The 24677-nt window shown below is 39.2% G+C and overlaps 1 protein-coding gene across 2 annotated transcripts in view; it reads right to left on the reverse strand.

The window, feature by feature from the left end:
* Positions 1-9210: 9210 nt before the first annotated feature.
* faf1 (Fas (TNFRSF6) associated factor 1) overlaps positions 9211-24677 on the reverse strand; it is a 415349-nt gene continuing 399882 nt past the window's right edge. For both annotated transcript variants that reach the window (XM_043699222.1, XM_043699221.1), the window contains one exon: positions 9211-9913. In XM_043699222.1, coding sequence (XP_043555157.1) covers positions 9830-9913 — 84 coding nt within the window. In that variant the 3' untranslated portion in view covers positions 9211-9829. The remainder of the gene's footprint in view (positions 9914-24677) is intronic.

Raw genomic sequence — 24677 nt, forward strand, 5'->3', positions numbered from 1 at the left:
TGCCAGAGGATGTGGTGGAGGCTGGTACAATTGTAACATTTAAGAGGCATCTGGATGGGTATATGAATAGGAAGGGTTGGAGGGATATGGGCCGGGTGCTGGCAGGTGGGACTAGATTGGGTTGGGATATCTGGTCGGCATGGACGGGTTGGACCGAAGGGTCTGTTTCCATGCTGTACATCTCTATGAGTCTATTAATTTTAAGTACTTGTTAAAAGCAGGTTTTTAAAATATTTCCTCCTGAATTACTTTGATTCTAGTTTTAATCAATTGCTTGGTCATCCTTTACAGGTTTTTAAAATGTTTTGAATTCTCAGGGTTGCTACTCTCTGGCAAAACAGTAAACTGCACTCTTAAATTCAATAACGTTTTCACCACCTCTAGTTGTCTATAGCTGTTTTAAATTTTCTTTATTAATGGAGGTTTTATTCTTAAAGTATCTTCATGAAGATACATTAATTTAGAAAGAATGTTTGCGAGTTTTTGATTTATAGACATCATTTACTTCAGAGTTTAAATTTTGAACTGAATGGCAAATGGATTTTGCTCTCTGTGAGAGAGGGGTACAGGTATTTAACTTGTCAGTCTTTCTTGAGCCATGATTTTTAAATGAGCATGTGTGAGGGAACAGCTCTTGGAGTGATAATCAGAATTTGTTTGCATGTGAGAGTTTTAAGTTGAAAGGAGTAAACATTAGAAAATATTAGCTTGCTTTCAGTTTAGAAGCAGGGATTTTTTTGTGCTTGGGATTACCCACAGATGGTAAATTGTGTGGTTTCAGAAGATCCAGCTGATGGCAGGTATAAGAATGGTTTCTCTTGAACAAAGGAGTCGTCAAAACAATTTGGTAGTAGGTTACTTCAGTGTAAACATTTTACGTTAAAAATTCCAGACCAAAGGTGTTTGGTTAAAAACTTCAAGGAGTGATTTGAAACTAAGAATATCTAATTTCAGTTCTGACAAATTAACGTAAATGCCAAATGCTCAAGATAGAGAACTGAAACAGTTAATTCAAACCTATAGCTGAAGAAAGAAGGGAATTATCTCTGGCATTTGAGTACTATGAACTGATCGTGTTGGGATTGAATGGATTTTATTTTAATGTTTTGAAATTTTATAAATTGTGTTATATATAAATAGCTTGGTTTGTTTTATTTTATAAGACCTTAAGACATTGGAGCAGAAATTAGGCCATTCAGCCCGAGTCTCCTCCACCATTCAATCATGACTGAAGTTTTCCAACCCCACTCTTCCACTTTCTCCCTGTAACCCTTGATCCTCAAAAACCCATTTATCTCCATCTTAAATATACTCAATGACCTGGTCTCCACTGCCTTCTGTGGCAGTGAATTCCATAGATTCTCCACACTCTGGCTGAAGACGTTAAACCTTATTTCCATTTTAAAAGGTCTTCTCTTCATGTGAAGGCTGTGCCTTCAGTTCCTACCAATGGAAACATCTTCCCAACATTCGCTCTGTCCAAGCCATTCAATTCTGTATGTTTCAATTAGATTCCTCCTCATCCTTCTAAACTCCATCAAGTATAGATTCAGAGTCCTCAAACGTTCCTCATGTTAAACTTTTCATTCCTGGTACCATTGTCATGAATCTCCTTTGAACACAGTATAAGGCCACGACAACCTTCCTGAGATATCAGGCCCAAAATTGCACACAATACTCCAAATGTGGTCTGACATGAGCCTTATTGAGGTTCAGAAGTACATCCCTGCTTTTATATTCAAGTCGTCTCAAAATAAATGCCAACATTGCATTTGCCTTCCTAACTACTGACTCAACCTGCAAGTTTACCTTGAGAGAATCCTGGACTAGAACTCCCAAGTCTCTTTGCAGTTTAGACTTCTGAATTTTCTTCCCATTTAGAAAATAGTCCATGTCTCTATTCATTTATTTTACATAATATATTTTATAAAAACTAAAACTGCAACATTGTGTGTACATGTTTCAGTGCAAGATCACCACATTAATAAATAAATGATTGATTAAGCCAGATTTCAGCCTGGGATCGGACTTGTCCAGCAGTAACATCAGCTTGGATCACAACTGTTTTGATTGTTCAAGTTTTTTGCTCATTATTTTTGAGTACTGTTCCATTCTTTTTCTTCATTGAATTGATTTATTTCCAGAAGGCAGGTATAAGAATGGTTTCTCTTGAACAAAGGAGTAGTCAAAACAGTTTCCATTTTGTTGTGTCTTCTTTTTGCTTGACAAGATTTTTGTTGCAATTTTCTTACCAATTTATGCATTTCTATTTACTTGTCAGGCTCTGTGCACTAAATTTGTACTTATGTTTTGACTGTTCTATTTCATATATATTATGGCTTTTTTTTCTCTCTTGTATATTTCAATTAAAATTATTTATCATTATGAGGTTACATGTTAATAGAATATTTCCTCTCCTGTAGGAATCTAGAACTTCGGAGCACAGCTTCAAAATAAGGGGTGTCCTATTCAAGGCTAACATGAGGATTATTTTCTCTCTGAGGCCCATTACTGTTTTAAATTCTCTTCCCAGTGAGCAATGTAGTTCATTGAATATATCTAAGGTTGAGTATGATAAATATTTGGTTAACAAAGGATTCAACAGTAATCAGGATAGGCAGGAAAGTTGAGTTAAGGACACTTCAGAGTAGCCATGATATTACAGATTGGTGAAGCAGGTTCGATAGCAGTGAATGGCCTACTCCTACTCCAATTTCTTATCTTCAGTTTCACCTGTAATTGATCTTTTCTTGTTCCACTTGTGGTTTCCTTGCCTGCTGCCTTCCATATATTCCACGATCTTCTGTCTGATCTCCTGTCTTCTTCCAAAATTTTATTTCTTGGAAGTGCTAATCTGAAAGCCTTTTTCTAATTTGGTATTTTGCATCAGTTCAACAATACACCTAACTGAGCAATTAAACATGAAACTACCCATTATTTTGTTGGTGATTTTGTAATTTCCTTTCAGAGATTTGAACTATTTTTAGGTGAGTTGACGAGTGTGGTGCTGGAAAAGCACAGCTGGACAGGCAGCATCCAAGGACCAGGTGAATCAACGTTTTGAGCATAAGCTCTTTATCAGAAACTCCTGATGAAGAGCTTATAGTCCAAACATTGATTCTCCTACTCCTCAAATGCTCCCTGACCAGCTGTGTTTTACCAGCGCCACGTTCTTCGACTCCGATCTCCAGCATCTGCAGTCCTCACTTTCTCCCTATTTTTGCATGAGCCCTAGTGACCAGAATAAAGTAATATTTCATCACTTGCAAGGTATTAGGATCTTAGATGCAACGTTGGAATGAACCTGTCTAGGATTTACATTTGTTTATATGTAAGCAAATATGGTATGACACACTTAGGAGCATAAAATTAATATGTTCCTTTTCAAACAGAAATCAATCTCCTAGATGATTCCTAGAAAAAAAATCTAAACAATGCTTTAAATAGACAAAATATATTTTTACTGTAAAAAGACACATGTAGCTGATGTATGTTTAAAAAAAACCTACCTGTTAGCATACCACAAATAGTGCCATCTACTGCACACCTGTGCTCCTTTGTAATGCTTACTTTTAAACAGAACATAAATTGCAATTCTGACAACACTATAAATTTAGCTAAGTTAACCAATTTAGAAACACAAGATGTGGTACAAAGTCAATTTAGTACTGCAGTGAAATCTGAAGGCTGAGGGTTAACTGATCTTGGGTGGCTTACATGAAGTGTTTTCCCTTTGCTTGTACCTAAGTGACCGTAAAATGTAATCCATCACTGACAAGATGAACAAACTCCCAAACCATTCCCAGGCATTTTACACCTGAAAACTATAGACTGTGCCAATTTAGAAGAATTTTATTTGCTAGAATATCACAGGGTTGTGCACTAAGTGCCAAAGGTCTAATATTGAGGCTCAGCTGTGGAGCTGCAAATACAGGCATTCCATTCAACAATTTGTTCTCCTTCTTTCCCCAAGACAAAGTGCAGTGATTGCAAATTTTCATTACATGGTCAAACAGGTGACAATAATGAAGGTCTGGGTTGAGAAAAGCCTTGATGAGGCTTTCTGAGGATTTCACTATTGCGCTGCATCTAGAAATATTCAACACATTGTAAAAAACAAAATTATTTCTATAGTTTGTAGGTAAATACAACAAATGAGGCCATAAGGAGCATGAATGCTATACTGTTTAAGAAAATCACCAGGACAGATCCATCACAGATGGCCCAGTCAGGAGTGACCCTCGGAATCTACAATATTGGCTCCAGATTCCATTTACCCTAATGCATCAATGGGTAAGGAAACCCACCTCTGAACAGGTTACTGAGTGAAATATGTCAAAAAAAAAAGGAAGAGTACAGACCAGACTGCTGCCTTATGAGCACAGATAAAACTGGTCATCCTTGAGGGGCTGTGGGCCACCATCAGCATAATTGTGCTTAACCATAATTTGACAACTAATGGCCATTGTGCACCATGTACAAGATACGCCACAGAAACTTACCAAGGCTTAACAGCACCTTCCAAATCTGGAGGACATAGGCAACAGATGCATGGAAACACCCACGTCCTCAAGTACTGTACTCCCATTCACAAATATCCTGCCATCTTTAAATGAAAACTGTTGCCCCAAAATTCCCTTTCTTTGAACTTGCTCCCATGTTTCAAGTTTATATTCATTTTTCCCAAAATTTCATTTTTATGTCTGCTGGTTTTGGTACCAGCCAGAGCACCAAAAATATCTCCAAGTCATAAACAACATCTGTTATCCTGACTCTAGTGTTATTAGCTTTGCTTTGATCCACATTAGTAACTTTATCAATACCTGACTAGTTGCAATTCCAGCCTGAATTTCTGCACCTTTCCTCCTTCAAGGTTCTCCTAAAAACCTCACTGACAGAGCTTTGAGTTACACTTCCTAATATCATTATTTGGCTTGTAATCTCTTTATTGTTTTCAAGTTTGGGATATTGATATTGTTTAAGCAATGAAGGTGATATTGAATTTAGGTAAGAAATAAAGAAAAACAAATCAGCGTAAAAAAGAAAAAAAGTGAATTTAAATATCTCAAGCAGGTCTGCAGACAGTAAAAAAAGTTTAAAAACAGATTTGTAGTACGCTATATAAGCATACTTGAATCCAATTATTCTTACAAGTTCAAATGAAGGCTTAAGACAAATATACAGAATTATATTTATTATAAAAACTTTTAACGATTGCAATGTACTTTCAATTGAAATGTTTATTCTTAATGTCTATCAAAATTATGTCATTGGATACTTATGTTCCCTACATGCAGGTTTCACACTATTTTAAAAGCTAAAACATAAATCTGAATCGCAAAAATTACTGCAAGTGCTACTTTTTTTTATACGACACTTAGGTACAATAAAGGAACCTGCATGCTTTGCCAAATAACCTGTAAAGTAGTACAAGGCCAGTTGTACTGGGCAACTTATGAAGCTGTAGACAAAGGTTAAAGAATATATAATGGTAATGACTTTTACTGGTTAAAGGAAAACCAGTATGGTTTTAAAAGTTGAATGTTTTTCATTAATGTTCAAGATGCAAGCATTGTTTATCATTGGTTAACTTTCATCAACTGGTTTTACTGCATACCAATGCTAAGACTAGCACAAGTTACATTTGATATAAGGAAATTCATATGACAAACTGCAATGTTAGATAGCATTTTAAGTTTAGGATTTAAGCAAATTTTCTAATTACAGTTAATTTTGACATCTCAGTGATAGCAATATAAAAATAACGGATAGTTAGCTTTAAAAATAATGCAAAAAGTTTGGTAGAATTTGTCTAAATTTTACATTTCAAATATTGAATACTTCATTTGGTAAGTGGACCAAACATTGTATCACTCTGAATACGGTATTTAGAATTTTATCCAAAACGATAATGTTCCAATAATCCTCTCTAAATAAGATGTAGTTCACACAATGCACATCCATAGTTAACATATACATGTAAAACCTCCTTAAAATCTCCTACATCTTTTGCACCAATGTAACCATGAACAAGATTCAGATATAAATACATAATCAATATCATTCTTAATAATGAACCTCCACATTTTTGCATGCCAAGAAGAAATCTCTACACCCGCTGTATTTCTGCTGCATTCAGGAGAATATCAGTTCTCATCTTACTTCAACAACTGTAAAATTTAAGTTCCCAATTGAAAAACCCTAGATATTTTATAGCCTTTGCTTGGGAATTATTTTTACTGAGTTAATCATCAGTCTGCTGTCAAATAATTAACTGGTTAAAATTAAATTTCTTATTTTTAAAGCATTTTTCTTTATCAACTTGTTTGGGCATGTTTTGACACACATAACTGGCCATCAAAGATGGACTTGAACCCAGATCTTCTGACCCAGAGAAGAACACAAACACTGCACCACATCTGTCCCGTAAATGGGTACTTTGATATTCAATGCCAGTTTGATCAAAGAAGGCTACCATTGCCAACAGTGACCAACTGATTTCATTTGTTTGTGAATGTAATAGTCATTTCATACAAAAAGGGAACTGAAACACAACAAAAATTGCTGGTGCTAACCTCTAGAATATCCTATCAAATACAGTTAGTCCTCTAGCAATGCTTATTGTTAGAAGTTTAACTAAGACTTAACAATGGAAAGAACAGACTTTTGAATATTCCCAGCATGGTTTTCTACAGCTTGTCCAGAAAGTCACATTAGTCAATTACTCAAGCAGCAGTCTAATTGGCAAGATAGCAATACAAAGTATATTATTACATTCAATGAGCACCCCAGTGCGAAACACGAGATTAATCTTCACTAACAGTTCCTCATAACTAATACATTTCATCTCTGGCATCTGTTTTTACAGTTACCTGTATTTCTACTGATAAAACCTTGACTTGCATTGATTCCTCGCAATACATTTTTAGTGACAATTTGTTTGAAACCATATCTCAAACAGGTATCACCTCGAATTTTTGTTTTGTGTGAAGCCCATAAAAACCAATTTTGTGGAAAGTCACATATGTAGCATTTATATCCACCGTGTTATATTATAGAACTTCTTCAAGATTAGATTGTGGTGATTTGTGTAGTATATAAGTATATTACAAGCATTACTCAGATAAACCGACAAGATGTGGTTGCATATTGATCACGTTAATAGTCTAATAATCCAGAAGTCTGAACTAATAACCTGGAGACACATGTTCAAACTCCACAATGGCTCTGGTAAATTTAAATTCAACAAGTTAATAAATTGAGAATAAAAAACAAGTATTAGTAGTGGTGATCATGAAACTACTGGATTGGCATAAAAACCCATATGGTTCACTCATGTCCTTTGGGAAAGAAAATCTGTATGCCTTTACCTTTCTGAGCAAATCCAGCCCATAGCAAAGCAGTTGACTCTTAGCTGCCATCTGAAATGGCTTAGCATGCCACTCTATTGTGTTTATGAAAGAAGATCACCAGCACCTTTGAGGGCAATTAGGGATAGACAATAAATTCTGGTATTGCCAGCAATGCCCATATCTCATGAATGAGCAAAAATAACTTTCGACATTTACTAAAAAAGATTTCGGGTATTAAAAGAGTTCTCAAAATCATGAAAGCAAAATCAATTCCCACGAACTAAACCCAAAAATAACCATGATAATTTTACATTAAAGACCTTTGATTAATGAGAATACTCCACATAAAAATATTCTCATAAGGTCTGATGTACATAGAAGACCAAAAAGGTTTTTGGGTGGAGCAGTTTAGAAGACATAAAAATTCTTTCCAAGCTGAAAAACATTGAAATTTACCATGGCACAGAACAGCATTTGAAACATTACCAAGCCTTCTGTTGAGCAGATGTTTCAGAAAGTTAGTACTTAATTGTTCTTGGTTGAACTGAATATAGACCATTCTTGGAGCTTCACTTTACAGTTACATCTTCCTGTATTCTTTCCAAACAATGATCATTTCTCTCCTTCAAGTTGTCGACAGTTCTTGCTAAATTTGGAGTCGATTGCCATTTCCTAGCAAAGCATTCAATATTTTGTTCATTCTTTTCTTGAAAACTAAGATAAATTAAAGTCAAAATATTTAAGATCATGACCTCTCATTTTGATTTTACCAATTGATGGAAATAATCTGCTTATGCCTCAATTCCTTTTACCATTTTGCACATATCTATTACATTCTTCTGACGTAGGGAACACAATATTGATCTTCACTAACAGTTCCTCATAAGTAATGCACTTCATCTCTGGTATTTGTTTTTGGGATTATTCATTTCATGCATGAAGGGCTAAAAACTGCTATATGGTACTTCAAACATGACTGACCCATCATACAGCACAGGCTCATTACCTCTATTTCTACTGATAAAATTTTGACTTGATCATCACCCAGATCCCTTTGCTTAATAATCGACTGAGAAACTTACCAATTGGGATTCTTATGCCATTTTCATTCCTGATTTGCATATTAAATACCATCTGTCACTTACCTGCTATTCTCTTAGATTGTTTATGCTTTCCAGTAATCTCCTCCCTTCTTCTTGGCAGTTCATTATTTTCTGTAGATTTCTATTTTAAGCACACTTTGGTCAATCCACCAATTATTTCTCAGTAAGTGATGTAATTTTCTTTTCTATATGAAGCTGAAATGTGTGTAACCTTGGTTTGTTGATATGCATTTCACAAATAAGAATTAACAAACTTACATTTATATCATACTTCCATGACTTGAGGGCATCTCAAGTAGTGGACAGCCACTGAAGTACTTTTATATGTAGTCACTGTTGTAACGCAAGATTTAATGCAATGTAATGCTTTCTTGAGGCCTTGCTTCAGGTAAATAGCTTATATAATTTGTTAAATTAACAAGCTGTAGCAAAAGCTGCTTTAGTTACATCTAAATTGACTTGCTTAACTTATTAAAAATATTATGTTATGAGGAAGATTATATCATTACTGTTGAAAATGAAAGCTGTGAGATCTAGGAGACCAATATACATACATAGAAAATAACGAGAAAATTGGCAAAAGATAACTCCATGTCAATGTGTTTGGGCATAATAGTCTTGACTAGTTTCTCTCGACATCAATTTATTCCTGTATAATATATACCAACAATTAGTTACTTCTCCGACTCCCTAAAGAAGAAAGAAGCAGCACTGAGCATGTGGAATAGGTTCAACAAGAAATAAGGCTGCAAATGAAAGTTTATATCCTTACACTTTACCAAAGCTGAAAACCAAATAGGAAAATCACATGGTATAAAAATGATACACTTTCCAAATAATACTGTAAATCTCCACGGCCAAGAATGACCCCATACCGACTGTGAAATCATAAATTAGGCTTTATGTAGAAATCCAGACATGGAATTATGCACATTTATGAGCATAGTCTCAAGTATGTATTGAATTAAAACAAATACAGAATTTTAAATCAAAGCACTTGCTTCAAAAATTGGGTGAATTGTAATACAGGGTTTGTGGTTGAATGGGTACAAAGAAACCAATTCTAAACTAAGATAATTCTCTTCACCTTTGAATAGTGCATCGATGAATAAACATAGGCTAGAATAGTGTGAAGGGTGGAAGTCAGTGTTCATCACAGATCGCTATCCTCCTATATATCTTTGTAAACATCTACAATTCTTGAGAGGTTGGCAGCATACAGGCATTTTACAATGATGATGTTGATTTAAGAGTTCTGGAAGAGGCAGATAGTTGTGGCATGTGGCTGGACAAAACAAAGAAGGATCTTGAATCTTTCAGACATAAGCTGAGCTTTTATCAACTATTTGAGAAGTCAGAGTCCCATGGATGAATTCATTCCTTTGCTTCCAGGAAGAGTGTTTCCTGAGGATAGAGTTTCACCTCCATTAATGTTTCAGTTGGATCAAACTGAGATACCTGTTGGAAAGAAAAAGAGTACATTAGACAGTAGTTCAGTATAAAAATTCTAATTTTGACACGTTGACATTTAATTAGCTTACTGTTTCACTGGCAGAAAAGTGGATTAAACAATAGTTGTCCTCATTTTCCCCACACAGTAGACTTGATACCTTTTAATAAGAAACATGTGGAAGAACAAACTGTTCATTGCTCGTTTAACCTGGAATCTAAAGATCTTTGCATTTAGTCAGTTCTCTTCTTTGTTACATACACTTCATCTTGGACCATTTTAGCTCTATTAGAAACATTGTCCTCTCCTGAACATCGAACTCTGTTGCCAACATGACCTGAATCTTGGACACAGGAGCTTAGGTCTTCCATTAAAGTGGAACTGGGGCATGATTTCAGTATAGCAGGACCTCTTTTTATTTTTCTACCTTGGTTTAATTAATCTTTGTAAACTTCTTGGCATCCATGCTGAGTTCATGTAGAAGGGAGGGTAGCAAATATCTAAGAGAGAAACTTTGGAGGCCAGTTCCTACCAGTAGCTTCAATAATGCGATGATAAGGTGTACAATAAATATTTAGCTTTACCAAATTTAGCATCAAACGCTATGCAATTATTTTTTAATATCATTATCCACAGAAATGGTAATCCCATGAAAACAAGAATTAGGAGGAGGAGTAATCCCTTGAAGCTACTCACCATTCAAAAAGGCTCTGACTGACCTAACTTTGGCACAGATCGCCAGCAGTCAGTTATGGCATCTGTAATCAGTGGGTAAGAACTGAGGTCTCTATCTCAGATTATGGAAATATTCAGGATAACAATTGGCTCTATTTATGTTGCTTCACAATACAACTGCTTTACATAGCCAACATATTATACTTCATCACATATACCCATCAGAAAATCCAAGAAAGAGCAAGGATGAGTGAAAAGTTGCCAGATAAAACTTCTGCTATACTTCCTATCTTCCTTTCTTCCACTGAAAATGTGCACAAAGAGGGCAGACGGTCCTCATTGGAATAATTACTGACAATAGAAGTCAAAAATAGTACAGGCATGGGAGAAATAAATATTCGTCATGCAAAAATGTATAGTGTGAAGATATACATGAACAAATCTGTCATTTTTCAGAGTTCAATTTTATATGATTATCCTTCACAGTATATTAGTAGAGATCAGAAAAAGAATAATTACGTTTGTGACATTCTATTAAGAATTCACATTCAAGTCTATAAAGTTGTAAAAGAATCATCTGTTAAGTAACAAATGAAAGTAACATTTAAACACTGCTTCACAACAACTAGAGCATAGTGCCCTTCCAGGAACTATTGTGCAAGTGCAGTGAGGTGGTAACAAGGTCATTGTGGTTCATTAGAAGAAAAATTCCTGCAATTCAGCATTCAAACAGGTGGGATGTTGAAAGTATTAATTTATGCTGAAAAGTATGAATAATCACCATTCACAATCTGTTCAAGTAATTAAATACTTTTCAACTGTAATCAATAATGTTAAGGCTTATTTTTTAAACTACATTTAATTCAAAATTTTAGTAGTTTGGACAAAGCACCTACAATGCCAAATTCTCATTTTAGTCAGCTGGTTGACTAGTTTATAAAAGATGGAGTTTGTAAGAACACAATATAACTAAAAAAAGAGAAAAGTGTTTGTAATGGTATGAACTTTAAAAAGAAACAATGGCCTCAATTTACACCTGTTACTCATATCAAACTTTTAACACTTTTGAGAGATCATGTGATATAAAAGTTAGCTATCACACTGGAAAACAAAGTTTAAAAATGATTGTGCACCTCTGTTAATTGCGATGAGGCAGTACACACTGACACTTCATGCTACCAGCTCATTTCAGTGATTTTAGCTTTCAGCTAGCACCAACCACATTGACTGTGGGGCTTATTAGGAGCAAGGTATCATAAGTAGCTAGCACCATTTCATACTAGACTGCACCTCAAAGGAGAGGTGCACTAAGGTAGTAAATACTCACAGGTGTGAAGGTAATAGCTTTCATTTGGGGAATGCAAAAATATGGCAAAACATGGAGGAATCAGAGTTCCTAGATCTTTAAGGCTTCAATGCAAGGCCTGCTGCAAGGATTTAGAGGCCACCAAGAAAAGCACATAAAGGACGATGACAGCAGATAGTTACGGAGGTCAATGTCAGAAGTCTAGCTCCAAGATCCTGACCAAATACTGTAATTTGTTCAAAGATCTAACAAACGTTTAAGGTCAGTGATTTTCAAATGTTTTTTTTTTAAATCAACTGTGTTAACTGAACTAAGACACTGCACGATTCATCATACCCAGTGTGGCTGGACTAGTAATCTAGAGACCCAGATAATGCTTTCAGGACCTGCATTTGAATTCCAATCTGAATTTTTTAAAAAAGGTGGAATTAAAAGCTTAATAATGGTTACGAAACCATTACTGTTTGTTCTAAAAACCCATCTAGTTCACTCCTGTCTTTTAGGAAAGGAAAACGATCATTATTACCTCATCTGGTCTTCATGCAATCCTAGGTCTACAACAATGTAGGTGAGTTTCAACTGCCCTCTGAAATGACCAAAATACTCAGTTGTATCGAGCCAGTAAAAAGTTTCAGAAAAAAAGGAACTGGACAGACCACTTGGCATTGATGTAGGCACCAAAACGATAATGGCAAATCTCAGGCTCCTCCTGATATCCCCAGCAGATCGCATGTCAGTTTTCAGTCAATTCGATTCATACCAAGTTGAGATAAAGAAATGGCTGATGACATTGGATACTGCAATACTATGCATTCTGACAACATTCCAGCAATAGTATTGAAGACTAGTTATGGAGAATTTTGCATGCTCCAAGCCAAGCTGTTCCAGTACAGCGACAGCACTGGCATCTACCCAACATTATGGAAAATTGCCCAGGAATGTACTGTGCACAAAAAAGGCACTAAATCCAACCTGGCCAATAACATCAGTCTGTCTTGATCATCAACAGAGTGATATAAGGGGTCATCAATAGTACTATCAAGCAGCAGTTGCTTAGCAATAATTTGAGTTTTACATGGGCTGTGGAGTAGGACGTTACAGTTGGTGCTCATCTGCTCTTTCTGTTTATTTCCCATTTTCTTCTTTATTTATCCTCCTTGTTCTCCCCTGAGGTAGGCTGGAGGCATTGAGCAGAGTGCTCTGGAGGCCCAAGGGGCGGGAACAGCCAGTGGGCTGGAGGCCTGAGCAGAGTGGGGATGGCTAGTGGGCTGGAGTGTCACATGGAGGGAGGATGGCTAGCAGGTTGGAAGCCCGAGCACAGTGGGGATGGCCAGAGGGCTGGAGACCAGAGTAGAGTGGACATGGCCAGTGGGCTGGAGGCTCACAGCGAGCGGGGACAAGCAGCACGCTGGAGGCTCACAGGGAGCGGAGATGGCCTGTGGGCTGGAGAGCGGAGCAGGGTCAGCCAGTGGGCTGGAGGTCTGAGCAGAGTGGGGAGCGGAGCAGGGTTGGCTAGCAGGCTAGAGGCTCACGGGGAGGGAGGATGACAAGCATGCTGGAGGCCCGAGCAGAGCAGGGATGGCCAGCAGGCTGGAGGCCTGATCGGAGTGCAGAGCGAAGCAGCGGGCTGGAGAGCGGATCAGGGTCAGCCAACAGGCTGGAGCCTCACAGGGAGTGGGGATGGCCAGTGGTCTGGAGGCCTGAGCAGAGTTTGGAGCAGAGCAGGGTCGGCCAGCAGGCTCACAGGGAGGGAGGATGACCAGCATGCTGGAGGCCCGAGCAGGGCAGGGTCGGCCAGCGGGCTGGAGGCTCACAGTGAGGGAGGATGACCAGCGGGCTGGAGAACTGAGGGGAGTGTGATGGCCAGCAGGCTGGAGGCCTGAGCGGAGTGGAGGCGGCTAGCGGGCTGGAGGCCTGAGCGGAGCAGGGTTGGCCAGTGGGCTGGAAGCTCACAGTGAGGGAAGATGACCAGCAGGCAGAAGGCATGAGTGATATGGGACAGATATTGGACTGGGGATCAGTGCAGCAGGAGAAGGGCCACTTGCAAACCTGCAATTTACTCAAATAAATTGAGTTTTCCTGAATATCTCCCTCTGTTTCCTGATTTATTGCTCTGTCTAGGATGTTACTTCTATCCTTTATAGTGAAGATTGATGCAAAATATCTGTTGAATTAATCTATCATCTCTATTTTCCATTATCAATTCTCCAGATTCACTTTCTATAGAACCAAAATCCACTTAGTTAACTTGTTTCATTTTAAAATACTTGTAGAAACATTTTACTATTTGTTATTATATTTTTGGCTAGAATTCTTTTGTAATCTTAATCATTTCCTCCATATTAATGTTTAATTATTTGCTGGTCATTTACATTCTTACAACTCTCCTGGTGTCACCTGTGTTTGTAGAATTATAGATTCTTTCTTCTGATTCAGTATGTGGATGTACCTACTAGAGAAGTTGCAAACCTTGACCTACTCTTGGGAAATAAGTCAGGGCAGGTGACTGAGGTGTCTGTGTGGGAGCGCTTTGGGGCCAGTGACCATAATTCTATTAGATTTAAAATAATGGTGGAAAAGGATAGACCAGATCTAAAAGTTGAAGTTCTAAACTGGCGAAAGGCCAATTTTAACGGTATTAGGCAAGAACTTTCGAAAGCTGATCGGGGGCAGATGTCCGCAAGTAAAGGGACGGCTGGAAAATGGGAAGCCTTCAGAAATGAGATATCGGGAATCCAGCGAAAGTATATTCCTGTTAGGGTGAAAGGAAAGGCTGGTAGGTATAGGGAATACTGGATGACTAAAGAAATTGAGGGTTTGGTTAAGAAAAAGAAGGAAGCATATGTAAGGTATAGACAGGATATATTTAAAAGGGAAATCAGGAGGGCAAAAAGGGGACATGAGATAGCTTTGGCAAATAGAATTAAGGAGAATCCAAAGAGTTTTTACAAATACATTAAGGACAAAAGGGTAACTAGGGAGAGAATAGGGCCCCTCAAAAATCATCAAGCCGGCCTTTGTGTGGAGCCGCAGAAAATGGGGGAGATACTAAATGAGCATTTTGCATCAGTATTTACTGTGGAAAAGGATACGGAAGATATAGGCTGTAGGGAAATAGATGGTGACATCTTACAGAGGAAGAAGTGCTGGATGTCTTGAAACGCATAAAGGTGGATAAATCCCCAGGATCTGATCAGGTGTACCCTACAACTCTGTGGGAAGCTAGAGAAGTGATTGCTGGGCCTCTTGCTGAAATATTTGTATCATCAATAGTCACAGGTGAGGTGCTAGAAGACTGGAGGTTGGCTAACGTAGTGCCACTGCTTGAACAAGGTGGTAAGGACAATCTGGGAACTATAAACCAGTGAGCCTGATGTCAGTGGTAGGCAAGTCGTTGGAGGGAATCCAATCATGTATTATGAAAGGCAAGGACTGATTAGGGATAGTCAACATGGCTTTGTGCGTTGGAAATCATGTCTCACACACTTGATTGAGTTTTTTGAGGAAGTAACAAAGAGGATTGATGAGGGCAGAGCGGTAGATGTGATTTATGTGGACTTCAGTAAGACGTTCGACAAGGTTTCCCATGGGAGACTGATTAGCAAGGTTAGATCTCATGGAACACTGGGAGAACTAGCCATTTGGATACAGAACTGGCTCAAAAGTAGAAGACAGAGGGTGGTGGTGGAGGATTGTTTTTCAGACTGGAGGCCTGTGACCAGTGGAGTGCTACAAGGATCGGTGCTGGGCCCTCTACTTTTTGTCATTTACATAAATGGTTTGGATGCGAGCATAAGAGGTACAGTTAGTAAGTTTGCAGATGACACCAAAATTGGAGGTGTAGTGGACAGCGAAGAGGGTTACCTAGATTACAACAGGATCTTGACCAGATGGGCCAATGGGCAAATGGAGTTTAATTCAGATAAATGCGAGGTGCTGCAATTTGGGAAAGCAAATCTTAGCAGGACTTATACACTTAATGGTAAGGTCCTAGGGAGAGTTGCTGAACAAAGAGACCGTGGAAAGTTGCATGTAGATAGGATAGTGAAGGAGACATTTGGTATGCTTTTGTTTATTGGTCAGCGTATTGAATACAGGAGTTGGGATGTCATGTTGCAGCTGTACAGGACATTGGCTAAGCCACTGTTGGAATATCGCATGTAATTCTGGTCTCCTTCCTATCGGAAAGATGTTGTGAAACTTGAAAGGGTTCAGAAAAGATTTACAAGGATGTTGCCAGGGTAGGAGGATTTGAGCTATAGGGAGAGGCTGAACAGGCTGGGGCTATTTTCCCTTGAGTGTCGGAGGCTGAGAGGTTTACAAAATTATGAGGGGCATGGATACGGTAAATAGACAAAGTCTTTTCCCTGGGGTTGGAGAGTCCAGAACTAGAGGACATAGGATTCGGGTAAGAGGGGAAAGATATAAAAGACCTACGGGGCAACATTTTCACACAGAGGGTGGTAAGTGTATGGAATGAGCTGCCAGAGGAAGTGGTGGAGCTGGTACAATTGCAACATTTAAGAGGCATTTAGATGGGTATATGAATAAGAAGGGTTTGGAGGGATATGGGCTGGGTGCTGGCACGTGGGCCTAGATTGGGTTGGGATATCTGGTCGGCATGGACAGGTTGGACCGAAGGGTCTGTTTCCATGCTGTACATCTCTATGACTCTAAGTCTGGTACAATTTTTAACTTTTCTAGTTAACCATGGATGGTAGGTCCAATCTCTTGAAAAATACTGTGCATTCTGAAAGTTATAAGTTTGCCACTGTATCTGTATTCCTGTATTTTAATCTCATTTGTTTAATCATTCTGCATTCATGCCCGCATAACTGCATTTATTTAAGTTGAAAAAAGATGTCGGACCCATTCCCCTCTCCCTCAATCTGATTGTGAAATTCAATCATACTATGATTGTTGCCACGTAGGGGTGCCTTCATTGTTAGATCATTCATTATTCCATTGCACAATACCAAATCTAGTCTGCTCTCTTGTTCAAAACATGCTGTTATAAGAAATTATCCCAAAATAATTCTATGAAGTCCTCATCTAGACTACCTTTGGCCATCTGACTTTGGCACTGTCTATACCTATATTTAAATTTCCAATTATTATTGCTGTGTTTTCTTGAAAAGTTCCCATTATTTCTTACTTTACGGTCCATGCACTAAAGATGCATCAGCCTATAGGGTACCCTGGAACTGTCTGAGAAGAAGGGAAATGAGCTGTTCTTTTACCTGCCAGTACCATCTCTGTTCTTGAAAGGCTTATGCCAGCCATCACTGTGGGAAATAAACATGGGCGGCACGGTGGCACAGTGGTTAGCACTGCTGCCTCATAGCGCCAGAGACCCGGGTTCAATTCCCGCCTCAGGCGACTAACTGTGTGGAGTTTGCATGTTCTCCCCATGTCTGCGTGGGTTTCCTCCGGGTGCTCTGGTTTCCTCCCACAGTCCAAAGATGTGCAGCTCAGGTGAATTGGCCATGCTAAATTGCCCGTAGTGTTAGGTAAGGGGTAAACGTAAGGTGGGTTGCACTTCGGCGGGTCGGTGTGGACTTGTTGGGCCAAAGGGCCTGTTTCCACACTGTAAGTAATCTAATCTAATAAAAAGTAGGTACCTATGCAGATTGCTAATTTCAGCAACAAAGATGTTTACTTCTATCCAAGATTTCACATAGGTGTCTTTACACCTACCCTTGATTCCATCTGTGGACGAACTGCAAGAGACACCTCTAACCTCATTTTAAGGATGGACATTGGCAAGTTGGATGAGACCTAGAAGAGGTTGCTGATTCCCATTCTCACCAGGTGTGTGCGTGATTTATATAAATCAATATCAATTTTAAACTAGCGTCACATAGATGTTAGTCTACTTATGTGAAGGGGTTTAATAAATAATAAGGTCAGTCTTTTCAGCACCATGATTTTAAACCAGTATGTGCCATACAGCAGATAACTGAAAGCTTCTTGAAATATTAATGTAAGTTTTTTTAAAATATATTAAAGGGATTTATAAGAAGGAATAGAAATCATCAAAAGACATAAGCTTGTTTCTGGTTTAGAATAATCAAGGAATGACTTTAGTTGAGAAAAACCAAGAGATTGAAAAGACTTTGGGCAGTTCAAAGACCACCTGAATGGATGTCAGATATCAGTACAGTATCTCTCCTAGAAAAGGAGATTATTCAGAGTAGTTAAGGAAATTGGTTACCCCAGTGAAATAATTTAGTTTCTGAAAATTCCAGACCAGGAATATTTGGTTAGAATTTGGTTATTCAAAGCTGAGAAAGTCTTAAGATCTCAGTTAAGTGAGGATTCAAGGGAAAGATGTTAATGCTCACAGGATAGGAATTACCACTGGTACCTTCAGGCACATGAAAGCTTTTGGTGACCTGTATTTTCAGTCTCTCCTTATGTATCTACATAATATATTCATTTACAACTTGACATTTGAAGAGACTCTTGAAAGACGAGACATCGTCTTAGCTTGCTTGTTGCAGTTTAATATGAAAGTTAAACCAGAAAAGTGCCAACTTTCCCAGACAAAAGTGTAGTACCTTGGGCACTTTGTTACAAAAGGAAGGAGTTACTCCTGACAAGAGAAAATCTGAGCAGTGGGGGAGTGTCCCTAACCTAAGACAGGGAGGGTACTGCATGGGTTCTTTGGTCTCGATGGATACTCGAGGCTATGACATTTGGCCGCTCCACTCCATGATTTGCTGAAGAAATTGGAAAATTCTGAAGGACTGGTTGGGGAAGGATATATGAGGCACACAAAATGTCAGAGTTGGACCCCAGCATGAAGAATCCTTTTGGGTGCTCAAGCAAAAACTTGTCTCATAACTTGTCCTTGACCACAAAAATTTCCATCTCCATCTCATATTAGGAAGCAATACCTGCTTTCTTGGATTAGAAGTGTTGCGGTCAGAGATCCAAAAGCAGGAAAATGGTTATTGCTTATACCAGAGCTGAAAATGTGTTGCTGGAAAAGCGCAGCAGGTCAGGCAGCATCCAAGGAACAAGAGAATCGACGTTTCGGGCATAAGCCCTTCTTCAGGAATCTTTTGCTATACCAGACAGGGTCAGAAGCCAAACAAGACAAAAATGGAGAATTACTCCAGTATGAACTGCTAGCTTTGATGTTGGCTATTTCACAAACGTTCAGAGACACTCTGGTGCAGAGTTTGAAGCATTTACAGACAACAACCCATCAGTTACTTTCAAATGTTCAAACATCTTGTAACAACAGAATAGCCAGTGAACTCAGTCAGTTTCAATTCCAGATCTGGTACCAGTCAGGCAAAAGTAATGCAAATGCTGATGCCCTCAGTTGAAAGATGGGCACAGGAGGGAAATCACCTCTACCGAGCTGAAGGGGGTCGATGGCTGATGCCTTGTCCCAAGTCAAAGGCAAAGTTTTGACCTTGATTCCCCATGACATTTTGCCTGAGATTCAGCACAGTGTCACCAATGGACCTAAGAATAAAATCCAGTCAAGTAGAGTCAGGTTTGGTTTCATTTTTGCAACTACCTTGAAACATGACCTCAGACAGCTTCAACTGCACTAGTACTGGAAGACCCAATATCCACCAACCCAGTGCTGGCTGATGAAGAGGTCCAAACAGGCATAGAAAATGTTGAGGTGATGAATGGAGGAGGATGAAGTCATCAACTGCTTCATGACAGGGAAAGAGGGGTGAAGCAACACATCCTTCCTGATAGCCTCAAGGTCACGTGATCGTAATAGTTCAAAATCAAGCATGACATCAAACGGTGCAAAACATAATTGCTCTGATCAGAAAGCAGTGTTACTGTCCCTGGATACTTATTAATATTGATGACTACTGTCAAGTCTGTGAAAGGTATAATTTGGTGAAAGTGACCTCACTGCAGCATGGGATTCCAGGTCACCAAGAGACCTCTAGTGGTCCTTGCAATAGCTTTTATGGTCCTTGACTCCAGCAGTAATCAGACTGAGCATGTTCCCATAGTTAATGCAGGCCATTCTCACTTGTGGCCGTAAGTTCTCAACTATAATCAATGTGCCAGCACATGATTTGTTTATCTGTTCTGGTGTTCCATATCAGACTTTCAGTGAGCAGGAGTTCAAATGAACTTTGGAAGGCCTGTAGCATTGTTAAGAGTTGCATTACCCTCTATCATCCATAGGATACAGACAGTGCTAACAATTCAAACCAAACTCTACATGAGCATCTGAGAGAAAACAAAAGTGGTCCTAGTACCTTCTGGAATTGGTTTATGCTTAAAATAGCATCCCACTTATCTGCAGACTATTTTCCACACACTCTGTCCTCAATCCTTACCGTGGATGATCTCCTTGGGCTCACCACACTTTCTGAAGATGATGTCTGGTCAATGCATGGGCAGCATCACATGATACTAAACCAGGCATTTGTGATGATGCCCAAGAGGACGGAGAGAGAAGCACTGAGAAGAAAAACATGAAATGGTCTCAAGGATATAGACTGACCTTTCAACTGAGGCAAGAATTTTACAGAATCAGAATATCAGGGGTCAGAAATAGGAGACAGGATCCTGAACCCTGTAGAGTCATCAAGTGGCTGGACATAATTGGTCACACCTATGTTGCTGAACTAATAGTTGGAGGGCAGCCTCATAAAATGGTTCATGGAAAGAAGCAACTTGAGGCCATAATCTGGTGGATTATGTGGAGACAAGAAGCTCACTCAGAGGTGTTGCAGAATGTGAAGTGTTGGATCTTATTGGCTCAAGTGAAAGTCGAATTGGATAATGGTAAGGAACTCTTTAACGACTTGTGTATTGTGACACCATGAGGCACATCCACATTAGAGAGGCCTTATCTCACCCTGGCCAACAGCACAGGGATAACCTGTTGGAGTGGAAACTGCACCTAACCTATGATTCCTGGACATCTGACTGGCCTCGACTTCAATATGGGCAATCATCCACAGAGCCTGGATCCCTTGGAAAATACCAGTACAGATGAGAGGCTGAGAAGGTCCTTGAGGAAATGCTGGATATCACCTCAACCTTCATCATTTATTCAGATTGATGATGCAAAAATAGAATGCTGCTACTGATGTGGACATGTAGATTCTAGCCATCATGGCACAACTGAACCCTGCTTTATGAGCTTTGAACCTTCCATGTGTTCAAATCCCTTGCTGCAGTATTAACACCTTTCTCTTTTGTATTGTCTCCACTCTTTGATTTATCACATCTTCCCAAATTTGATCTCTTGACCCCACTGTTCAATTTAAATTCCTCTCTACTTCTTTAGTTATGTGGCTCACAAGAACACTAGCCCAAGTACAGTTCAGGTGGAGAGTGGAACCTGTACAATCAGGGCACTTTCCCTGATTCTGGTACAACTGCCACATGAATCAGAGCTCACTTCTCCCAAATCAGTCTTTAAGGCATGCATTCATCCCTCTAATTTGATTTGCCCTATACCAATTTGCACATGGATCAGGAAAGAATCCAAAGACTCTGAGCTTGAGGTTCTGCTTCTTAATTTGGTGCCTAGATTCTCATACTGAATATGCAGAACCTCTTTCTTTGTTCTGTCAATGACATTTGTACCTACATGGACCATAATGACAGGATTCTCCCCCACTCACTGCAAGTTCATTGCAGCTGAGGAGATGTTTTGATCCCTGGAACTGCACAGACAACACTACCCCCTCAGGACTTATATTTTTTGATGCAATGAACGGTGTCCATTCCTCATCTACTGCTATGTTTTTTTTGTTCTCCCCTCTATGACTCTATTTGAATAATTTTGTGTAGAGTAGTCAGTCCACTCTGTAGCCCTCACCCTTATTCAAACAAGCTTGAAGAACCTTGAACCTGTCAAATAACTGTAAACGTTAGGACTCCTATGGCTCCTGAGCTATTGATTTCTTAACCAGTCTCAGTTGCAGTCACACTAATGACTGAATGCAGTCCTTTAACAAATCAGAAGACCCTATTATAAGAGGTGTGATTATCTCTTGATACAAAGATTCCAAATAACTTTCCCTCTGCCTGAGGTATTGCAATGTCTGTAGTTCAGCCTACAGTTCACACTAGCTGAGCAAAAGCTGCATAAACCTCAAATGCTTACAGCAGAATTGTTTGACCTCGATCACAGGGGCATTTTGGAGCTCTCAGATGCTACAGCTTAATCAACTTTATGTAACTGCTTAATTATTTTATTCAATTTTTTACTTTTATAATATTTCAATAATTTTATCAGTAAATGCTACACAATTAGGAATGGATTCCACCTTAGACAATTAACAGATAGTTATCAAATAGCTAGCTAGTTCTCATGTACTACAATAAGAACTAATTCTTGGGGGCTGTAAAGTTATAAAAACCCAAAACAAAGGAGCACTTCTTTTCTGTCCTTTCTAACTCCCTTAATCATCAACATTCAGCACTCTATAATAAGTTGAAGTGCAAAATTGCACAAAATTGGCTAGTTTATATGTTCCTAACACAAAAGGCCTAGCTGCCCAATAGACAATAGGTGCAGGAGTAGGTCATTCGGCCCTTTGAGCCGGCACCACCATTTATTATGATCATGGCTGATCATCCACAATCAGTTTCCTGTTCCTGCCTTATCCCCATAACTCTGATTCCACTATCTTTAAGAGCTCTATCCATCTCTTTCTTGAAAGTATCCAGAGACTTGGCCTCCACTGCCTTCTGGGGCAGAGCATTCCATATATCCACCACTCTCTGGGTGAAGAAGTTCCTCATCAATGCTGTTCTAAATGGCCTACCCCTTATTTTTAAACTGTGTCCTCTGGTTCTGGACTCACCCATCAGCAGAAACATGCTTCCTACCTCCAGAGTGTCCAATCCTTTAATAATTTTATACATCTCAATCAGACTCCCTCTCATCTTTCTAAACTCAAGTGTATACATGCCCAGTCGCTCCAATCTTTCAACATATTATAGTCCTGCCATTCTGGAAATTGACCTAGTGAACCTACGCTGCACTCCCTCAATAGCCAGAATGTCCTTCCTCAAAAGCCAGAATGTCCTTCCTCAAATTTGGAGACCAAAACTGCACACAATACTCCAGGTGCAGTCTCACCAGGGCCCTGTACAGCTGCAGAAGGACTTATTTGCTCCTATGCTCAATTCCTCTTGTTATGAAGGCCAGCATGCCATTAGCTTTCTTCACTGCCTACTGTACCTACATGCTTGTTTTCATTGACTGTTGTACAAGAACAGCTCGATCTCGTTGTACTTCCCCTTAACTTAGCTCCATTTAGATAGTAATCTGCCTGCCTGTTCTTGCCACACACTTATCCACATTAAACTGCATTTGCCATGCATCTGTCCACTCACCTAGCCTGTTTAAGTCACCCTGTATTCTCATAACATCCTCCTCACATTTCACCCTGCCACCCAGCTTTATGTCATCAGCAAATTTGCTAATATTACTTTTAAAGCCTTCATCTATATCATTAATGTATATTGTAAACAGCTGCGGTCCCAGCACCGAACATTGTGGTACCCCACTGGTCACCGCCTGCCATTCTGTAAGGAACCCGTCTATCACTACTCTTTGCTTCCTGTAAGTCAGCCAAGTTTCAATCCAAGTCCGTATATTGCCCCCAGTACCATGTGCCCTAGTTTTGCTCACTAATCTCCTCTGTGGACTTTCAGGAAGCCTTTGATAAAGTCCAAGTACACTACATCCACTGGCTCTCTCTTGTCCATCTTCATAGTTACATCCTCAAAGAAATTCCAGAAGATTAGTCAAGCATAATTTCCCCTTCGTAAATCCATGTTGACTCTGACCTATCCTGTTACAGCTATCCAGATAAGTCATAATTTCATCGTTTATAATTGACTCCAACATCTTTCCCACCACTGACGTCAGGTTAACCAGTCTATAATTCTCTGTTTTCTCTTTCTCCCTCCCTTCTTGAAAAGTGGGACATTAGACACCCTCCAATCCACAGGAACGGATCCTGAATCTTTAGAACATTAGAAAATGATTACCAATGCGCCCATGATTTCTAGAGCCATCTCCTTAAGCACCCTGGGATGTAGACCATCAGGTTCCAGGGACTTATCAGCCTTCAGACCTAACAGTCTATCCAACACCATTTCCTGCCTAATATAAATTCCCTTCAGTTCATCCATTACCCTAGATCCTTCAGCCACTATTACATCTGGGAGATTGCTTGTGTCTTCCCCAGTGAAGACAGATCCAAAGTACCTATTCAACTCTTCTGCCATTTCCTTGTTCCCCATAATAAATTCACCCGTTTCAGTCTTAAAAGACCCAATTTTAGTCTTAACCATTTTTTTTCTTTTCACATACCTAAAAAATCTTTTACTATCCACCTTTATATTTTTGGCCTGTTTGCCTGCGTACCGCATTTTATTCTCCACATATTACCTTTTTAGTTATCCTCTATTGTTTTTTTAAAAGTTTCCCAGTCCTCCGGCTTCTCGTTCATCTTTGCTATGTTATACTTCTTCTCTTTTATCTTTATATAGTCCTTAACTTCCCTCGTCAGCCATGGCTGCCCCTGCCCAGCACATAGAAGATCCATTTCACCTGCTTCATTATATAACTAAGCCCAATCACTCTTCCACTGAAGACTTTGTTAAGACTGTTTAAAGCTGACAACTTTAGAATTTAAACTGTACATTTCAAAACAAAATTAGCTATGTATGACAGATCTTGCCTTCGTCTCGAGGTCTTGCTGACTCCATGGTGTCCTCCTCTTAACTTTTTCCTCTAGAAGATGGTGCAGTTCTGCAGCATGAAGCAG

This window comes from Chiloscyllium plagiosum, chromosome 11 (assembly GCF_004010195.1).
Source record: "Chiloscyllium plagiosum isolate BGI_BamShark_2017 chromosome 11, ASM401019v2, whole genome shotgun sequence".
Lineage (NCBI taxonomy): Eukaryota > Metazoa > Chordata > Chondrichthyes > Orectolobiformes > Hemiscylliidae > Chiloscyllium > Chiloscyllium plagiosum.